At 42.2% G+C, this 8,640-nt stretch overlaps 1 protein-coding gene across 1 annotated transcript in view; it reads left to right on the top strand.

The window, feature by feature from the left end:
* Positions 1–2,200, top strand: part of SPACA1 (sperm acrosome associated 1) — a 17,108-nt gene extending 14,908 nt beyond the window's left edge. The window contains exons 8-9 of the mRNA XM_010000541.1: positions 1,723–1,820; positions 2,107–2,200. Of these exons, the coding sequence (XP_009998843.1) occupies positions 1,723–1,820; positions 2,107–2,200 (192 nt within the window). The remainder of the gene's footprint in view (positions 1–1,722; positions 1,821–2,106) is intronic.
* Positions 2,201–8,640: the final 6,440 nt, after the last annotated feature.

Genomic DNA, 8,640 nt, shown 5'->3' with positions numbered 1-8,640 from the left:
AGCAGGAGCCTGGAAACAGCCTGTAAACAGAGGTATTCTTGGAGCTCTGAATTCACATCTTGTCAAGGAAAAAATATATTGTGTTAATGAAATTGCAAAATCAAAGATAATTTTCAGTAGCCTCCATGCTCCTCAACTGCATGTAACTCTAAAAGGACTCAGTCCACTCAGTGAAGACAATTAGTCTATGAGCAGTTAGCTCTGTACTGTGTGGAAACCCCAGTGTTCAAACTTATTATGTGTGACATTCTCAGGCAGTTCAGCATTCTTACCTGTCCTGTACCTTGCAGAAAGACCAGAAGGATCCTATAGATGAGCTGTGGATTAAGAATATCAGAAGGAAAAATCTCTGGTGCAGGAGAATGAAACTCAAATTGTGTGATGGAAGAGTTGCTTAGATACTTCAGTGATGACAGAGGCACAGGGCCTTATATAGAAGTAGAAATGAAATAGAAATGGTTTTCCTGCAGTCATTCACACAGAATTCCTACCAGTGTGAACAGGAAATTTGCATTGCAGTCAGCAGTGAGATAGCACCTTATAGTTTTAGAAACTACATGAGGGAAAATGTAAGAGAAATTAGGGCTGGCTTGTGTAAAACCATCACAGCTGGAGGGATCTGGGCAGATGTCTGAAGGTTTGTTGATTTGGTTGAATGTAGCTGGAAAATAAGGTCAATTAAATTTCAGTACTGGGTTTGGTTTCCGGGTGTTTCTCTACACAGTGTGACAAAGGAGGTGGGGGAAGTTGGTTGGCTGGCCATCTTCAGCATTTTCTGCTCTTCCTGGTTTGTTTGTTAGACTCATCTCCTAACTGCTACATCTGGTCTTACGGAATCAGTGGTGGCAGGGCCCTCAGTTTCCTCATGGTTGAACATACTGCAGCATTACCAAATACATTACTTGCTACATTTTTCACTTCTCAGCTTCATGCAGCTTCTCCTCACTATGTGTTTCTGGGCCACAAAGAACAACTCCTTTCCATGCTCAGTGGTTATGTGCTTTAAGGCTTTGTGGACCTGGGTAGAGACAAGTAACTGAAAAGCAGTAGTTAAGTCCTTGAATCCAGTCTTTTGTTAGCACACTCTCTTTTGGCTTCATTATCATCATTACCATTGTTAGAATTCTTCTCTAGCACAGTGGTACCTTAGTGCCTCACCTCTGGGTGATGGAGCACCTGGTACCAGGCACTGAACAAAGAAGTCAGGTTGCCTTGAGTGGCAGACAGCCCGTGGTAATTCCTCTGTCTGTCTTTATTGTTCACATATCTTATGTGGATGTGGCCTGAAATCTTACATTAAAGCATTTTGTAAAGCACAAATATTGTTAGATTAGTCATTCCTACCATGTAACAAATAAGTACTTTTCCCAGTTTATTTTTTGCCTTATCTTTAGGAATGGCTTTGCTTTGTGCTTCACACAAGGCATGTATCCCATTCCACATGCCTTGATCTCCATTTCTTTGCACCTTCCCTGGTTAGATATGCCCTTGCAAAGAAGGTATAAAATGCCACTATTCTAACTTTTGCTGATAAGAGTGAAGGCCTGAGAGCTGGCAAAGATGTCTGATAGCAAATAACCAAGCCCTGCTCCTTTTCAGTCCTGTCCACCAGATTTCGTGCCTGATTCATTTGAAAATCTGAGCATAATAATGACTGTGTATTTCTTTCCTTCAGGAAAACAAAAAAAACAATCAAGGAAAACAGAAATAGCAATACCAAAGAAAAAAAAGACAAATGTCCCTCTGATCATACTGCTTGTAACTGGAATCATTGTGGGTATTGGTGTGATCTTTGTCGTCATCTTTCTGATTTTTTGCTGGTAGGTGGACAGCATACAATGTGATTTATGTTTGATTTGATCAAAATATGGTATTACCAATGCCAAACATGACCCGGGGTGAACTGTTTTAAGCCTCTCTGTGGTTTAATATTTGTGTTGCCACTAGAGAAAACGGGGGCGAGCTCCTAGAGATTGGAAAGAAGTACTTTGCAAAGCAGTTAGAGTGATTGTGGATGGGAGGGGAATGATCCAGAACAATTTGTATAAAACCTACTTAAAGGTAATGTTTTTGTTGAATTCTTTTTTTTTTTCCTTTTCATTTCAGGTTTGGAGCAAAATCTCCCCAGGGTTTAAAATTTAAGCAGGGCAACGAATACAGGAGGATGGTGGATAAAAGTTCACAGTATGACATGGAATAAATAGCCCCAACCTCAGGGTTTGCTTTGGCCTTTGGAGGAATTTGAGTCTTTGCACTGCACCTAAAGTGTTCTCACCATCTGTAAGAGCCAGAACACAAGAAGTGCCAGAGCCCTCATTCACAGAAGTAAAGAAATCCTTCCAGGACTTGCATAATGAACAGAATGACACACACACACAAAATAATAATTAAAAAAAAAAATAATTGGACTGCATGGAAACACAATACAAGGAAGATTAAAAAATGTTTGAAATACTGGTTTTAAGATGTGCTTTTTACTGTTCATTCATTGTGTTGGTTTACTGAATTTTTAGTGAAATGGGTAAAAATACTTCTGTTTTCAGGTGGACATACTTCGCTAGGTAGTTTAATGGTCTGAGCACTTCAGAACTGGACAACCAAAGCCAGATTTTGAGAGGATGTTGACAATGACATATTTAAAGTGTTCATTTTCATATAGTCATTAAATTGTTTTGGTTGGAAAAGACCTTTAAGATCAAGTCCAACTGTTGCCCTACCACACTGCCAAGTCCACCACTAAACCATGTCACTAGTTTCAAATCTATCTTGAATGGATTTATTTCCATGGTTTTGTTCAGTGTCCCCTTGTACCTGTGTAAGCTTCTGTCATATAAAACATCCTGTGTTGAGGAGATCCACAGCCCAACCACGTCCTGGGTCCAGTTTGAACTCACTTCCTGCTAGCTTCATTTGTCACACCTTACTTCATAGAATCATAGGATATGCTGATTTGGAAGGAACCCACCAGTTCATCGAGTCCCACTCCTGTCCCTGTGTAGGGCACCCCAGCATTTACACCATGTTCCGGAGAGCATCATCCAAATGCTTCCTGAACTCAGGCAGGCTTGGTGCTGTCACCACTTCCCTGGGGAGGATGTTCCAGGGTTCAGCCACCCTCTGGGTGAAAAACCTTTTCCTGATATCCAACCTAAACCTCCCCTGATTCACCTTCCTGCCATTTCCCAGTCCTGTCACTGGTCACAGGAGTGAAGAGATCAGGACCTGCCCATCTCTTCCCCCCCCTGAGGAAGCCACAGACCACAGTGAGATCACCCCTCAGCCTCCTCTTCTCCAAGCTGAATAATCCAAGTGACCTCAGCTGCTCCCCATAGGTCATCCCTTCCAGACCCTTCCCCATCCCTGTGACTCTCCTTTGGACATTCTCCAATGGCTTGAGGACTTTTTTATATGGTGGTGCCCAAACCTGCACGCAGTGCTCAAGGCGAGGCTGCACCAGTGCAGAAGAGGCACTGAGCTGTCAATCCATAAAATCCTCTCCCAGAAAGGGGCTGTCTTTTAGACCTCTAACATATTCCCTGGTTATTTCCTATCTGGACTGAAAAGGGCAAGGATACTTAATAATTCTTTGCCCTGAAACCACATCACACCTCTGACCATCCTTGCTGACCTTCTCCAACCCTCCTCCATTTCCCGACTATCTGGTTTATTAAGGTGCTTTCTGCTGGTGTAAATAAACGTTGTTTGATGCAGCAATAAAAGCTGTGCTGATGACATGTTGAAAAATGGACTGTGGATGGATTAAAATGTTTAATAGATTTTATGATTTGAGATTTTCTCCTGAGTATAGTAGAAGCTCTGAAAAGAGGCCAAATATTGAGCACTCCAGGGTAGAGAATGCTTCTCAGTAAAGAACATTGTGAAAAAATTGCAAAAAAAATAGATTGGAGGTAGTAACTCATCCTCTCAAAGAATTCCTGTTCTCTTCAGATCCTCTATTGCTGCAGATGTTCTAACTGTGCCATCTGCACATCCTTAAAAAAGCATTATCATATTTTTCAGAGATACATCATTTTGTTTGCTGTTGAGTGAAAAGACCATTTACATTTTTTTGGAAATAAAACAGATTCAAAAATGATGTGCACCTAATCCTGTAAAAATATTTTTTTTTTCAAAAAGGAAATTATATTTTTTGTAATGCTATCTTTAGTTATGTCATTTGATATCATTTGGAGGACAAGCCTAAAAGTCCTGCACCTGGGAAGGAACAGCAAAATGCCCCAGCACAGGCCAGGAGGTGATCTGCTAGAGAGCAGCTCCGTGGAGAAGGACCTTGGGGTCCTGGTAGACAACAATGTGCCCTTGTGGCCAAGAAGGCCAGTGGTATCTTGGGGTGCATTAAGAGGAGTGTCTGCAGGAGATCGAGGGAGGTTCTCCTCCCCAGCCCTGGCGAGACCTCACTTGGAGTGTTGCATCCAGTTCTGGGCTCCCCAGTTCAAGAGGGATGAGGATCTACTTGAGAGAGTCCAGCGGAGGCTACGAGGATGATTAAGGGACTGGAACACCTGCCTTATGAGGAAATGCTAAGAGACCTGGGGCTTTTCAGTCTAGAGAGGAGAAGACTGAGGGGGGATCTAATTAATGTCTATAAATACATGAGGGCTGGGCAGCAAGAAGGCAGGGACAACCTCTTTCACTTGTGCCCTGTGACAGGACAAGGGGCAATGGATTCAAATTCAAACACAGGAAGTTCCACCTCAACATGAGGAAGAACTTCTTTACTGTGAGGGCTACAGAGCACTGGAACAGGCTGTCCAGGGACATTGTGGAGTCTCCTTCTCTTGAGGCTTTCAAGACCTGACTGGATGCCTTTCTGAGTGATCTTTCCTGGTTTTTGGCCCTGCTCTGGCATTGGGGTTGGACTCCATGATCTTCGGAGGTCCCTTCCAACCCCAAACATTCTGTGATTCTGTGATTAAGGGGAAAATGCAAAGAGAGGGAAAAAGCAGACTCACAAATTTGCAGTTTACAGAAGTAGCTCACACGTTCAAGGTGAGTTTGGGATCCCATGCAACCAAAGACAGTGTATTGTGTTGAGTCTGGGATTAGGTCTGGAATGCTGGTCTTAAAAGTACACCAAACCCAATTGTTATTACTTAAGAAAATGTTTCTGCTGAAAAATAGGGTAAATATGAAGCCCTGCCATCAGCTCTGAGACTGGCTTTTGAACTCTTGCTTTGATGGTATTGGCAAAAAAAAATGGGTAAAAATTGGGGTGCAGCATAACTGAAAGAGGAAGAGAGGGAACTAGACTATTCTTTTAAATAATGATGCAAAGCTGTACCATTATACAACCATTTTGTATTTTAATAACATTTGCAAATAATCTCCAGTCTGATGTGGGTCAATATTTGGAAGGTTTTAAACTTCCACGGTCTGCTGGCAGGGAAAAGTAATGGATACATAGCAGAGTAGTGCAGAAGATTAATTTCAAAACAGCTGTACTAATCTGTACTGGTGAGTGTGGTGGTCCTTAGGGTAGATCAAGGCGGTTTTGTTCTTTATTGGCTTATATTTTTTAAGATATTATTATCTTCTGCCTTTTTCTCTTGCAACTCCTTAAAGCTGCCTACAAAATAGAAAAAAAACCCTCTGTAAAAACTGCAGCACAAAATACAGAGGAGTGCCTTGCTGCTCAAAGATAGGGTAAACAGGCTGCTTTGTTTCTGAAGCTGCAATCAGAAACTCCAAAAAGTGAAGAAATTCCTGAAGTTAAGATTACTCTGGCCAAGCAGCCATCACACAACCACTATATTATCATTCCCTGACCCTGAATATAAACTTGAATGAATTGCTTTTTGTAGTAGATGCAGTATAAAACACACGGGAAGAACAAAATTATTATCTTAGTACAACCCATAGCAATCTTCCCTGACTTTTGATCCCATCATCTGAATAATATACTTATTAGTTTGATAACAGGGTGGATAGCCAGGACAGATAAAGGACATCCAGAAATAAGTGTTTTAACTGAAGTATATCTGAAGACCATGTTGCAATCTGCTTGAACACTTCTGGCAAGAGTTATTCACCATCTAGGATATGTAATTATACTTGATGTAACTCCTTTTGTCTGCAGTGCCTGAGAAATGTAAAGGATGTTTTCAGTGTTACTTTCTGCTAGTGAGTTAAGAGAAACAACAAGAGTTTTCCATTTTCCACAATATTTCTATCTCCTCCTGCTTGCTGTCTGTAGTGGAAATATTATCTTTACTAATTACCCCAAGGTACAAAAGTATTCGTATTCTCAAAATCTTAAATTATTCTTATTCCTAGGCATGTGCCCAACTCCTGCTAAAGCCAGTGGTATTTAAGCTCTTGAAGTGAGAATTTGCATTTCTAAAGGGAAAAACACAGAAGAACTAGAAGAAGGGACAAAGTTCACATAAAAATATCTTCATGATCTCGAGGGTTTGTGCTGCCTACAAGAGCTTTTGGCCAATGCAGATTAGACATCCTCCCTAGTCTGTACAGATCTGTACAGAAATCCCAGTGCTCTGGGAGCCGGTAGATCTGCCCTCATTCAGACACCCTCCTACACCACACCATGGAGGGCCATCAAGCTCTGTTCATCTTCCAGGAAGCCCTTTTCACCTGCCTTTGCTGTACAGAGGACTTCTCCACTCCTGTCCTGTGTGGTCTGACAAGTGCCAAGTAGAGCAGGATGATGACTTCTTTGTCTCTGCTGCTGATGCCCATGTTGATGCAGCCCAGCATCCTGCTGGTTTCTTTGCTGCTGCAGCAGGACACTGTTCACTCATCATGAGCCTGTTATCTACCAAGACCCCCAGGTTCCTTTCCATAGGGCTGCTCTCCAGCCAGGTGGATCCCAGTCTGAGCTGCACTCCTGGGCTATGTGTTCCCAGCTGCAAGACCTTATATTTCTTTCTGTTGAACTTCATAAGGTTCCTGCTAGCCCACTCCTCCAGCCTGTCCAGGTCATCCTGGAGGGTGTCTGTCCCTTCCAGAGTGTCAGCCTCTCCACTCAACTTGGTGTCATCAGCAAACTTCATCAAGGTTCTCTTGATCCCAACATACTTGATCCCAGTATTGCTCACTGATGATTTACTAAGCTTTTTACTTAGCTGTATAGAAAACCTTTTGACTTGGAACTGGGTCACAGTACTAAGGCTGGAAAATTCGTTATGGTGAATTTTCAGGACAATGCTACTTTAACAGGAAATCGTGTTTGTGAGCTGTGAAAAGATAACTGAAGAAAAAGCTTGCATGTCTGAAGCAATTAAACCCCAAATCCAGCATGGCTGGATACGGATAATTGGTTATTTAAAATTACTTAAACTACATGTGTTTTGCAATCTATCCTCATGTTCTTATAATCAGAAAGTTACTGGGCAAAATGGGAAGACTCAAGAGTATTAAATCTTCATTTTGGACTGCAAGCCCTTCCTCAAAGATATGGTGTTACAGTGTATGTACCTATGAAGTCTTATAACGTGATGTCCTTGATCCTCACTGAGAGTATCACATGTTATCACTACACAAGAATTAAATGACAGTAAGAAGTTGTCATGCAGATGAAGCAGTTACTATTTTTGGATAACATTATGTTGTATTATACCTAGAATAATGGCCAAGTGTTGATGAAGAGTCCTTGATATTTGAAATGAGCCAATCTTCTGTTGCCTATAACTGCCAAATTTTAATCTTTAGGCAGAAATTTTCCATGCTGAGTATGTGGTCCTCAGGCTTCCATCTTTCTTTCTGGGTATGCAGAAAGCACAGTCAGATATTTTATTTTTTATGGAAAAATAAGTTGCTAATCCCATCCTGATCATTTTTCTCCCATTCTTAGTCCCAATTTCCCCCATCCCAGCCTACTCTCCCATCAGCAGCTCTTCCTTAGTGTGGTAAGACTAAGACTGCACAGGAAAAGAATTACACTGTGACCCAGAGATGATGAAGGGGAAGTAGAGAAGAAAAAGAAGATTAAGACAGGCTGGGTAAGTATTTTGAGAGGGTCTGGTGAGAGCATATTGGGAGGTGGGAAACTAGGAAGGGAGCAGAGAGTGGGAGTGCTAAAGGAGAGAAAAAGAGAAATTAGGCAGCATCCTGAGATTAAGGGGATAAAGAGGCTGTTCTTGGAAACCTGATGAGAGAGGGGAGAAGGAGCAGATACTGTGAGAAGACAGATGCCTGTAAGCAGGATTTTCACCAAAGGGAAGAACTGGCTGGATAGAAAGCCGGGCGGAAACTGTGGGGAACAAGGGGAAAGAAACTGAGATTGTGAGACTCTGTGAGGCAGAGAGAGACCAAAGAGGGGGCCCAGCATGGTGAAGATGAATATGGAGAGAAGAAAGGCAGGATGAAGACATTGAAACTGGGGAAACAACCTGGATCTGAATGCAGGGACTGGATGGACAGAAGACTGGAGTGATGAAGAACAAGGCTGGAGGAGAAGACTAGAACTGAATGGATGAGAAAACAGAAACCTGAAGAGTGGAGACTGGATGTCACTGACAAGAAGAGACTGGAAAACTGAGCAAGGGAGACATAGAACTAAGCAGGGACAGTTTTAGAAGGGACAAGACAGAAGAGGTCAGAACAGGGGATTTGTTTGGAGGCCCCGGTCCAGCCCCTGTCTCTGGTGTGCACTTAAAAACA

This window comes from Chaetura pelagica, unplaced genomic scaffold (genome assembly GCF_000747805.2).
Source record: "Chaetura pelagica isolate M959 unplaced genomic scaffold, ChaPel_1.0 scaffold174, whole genome shotgun sequence".
NCBI lineage: Eukaryota > Metazoa > Chordata > Aves > Apodiformes > Apodidae > Chaetura > Chaetura pelagica.
This window is presented reverse-complemented; position numbering and strand designations above follow the sequence as displayed.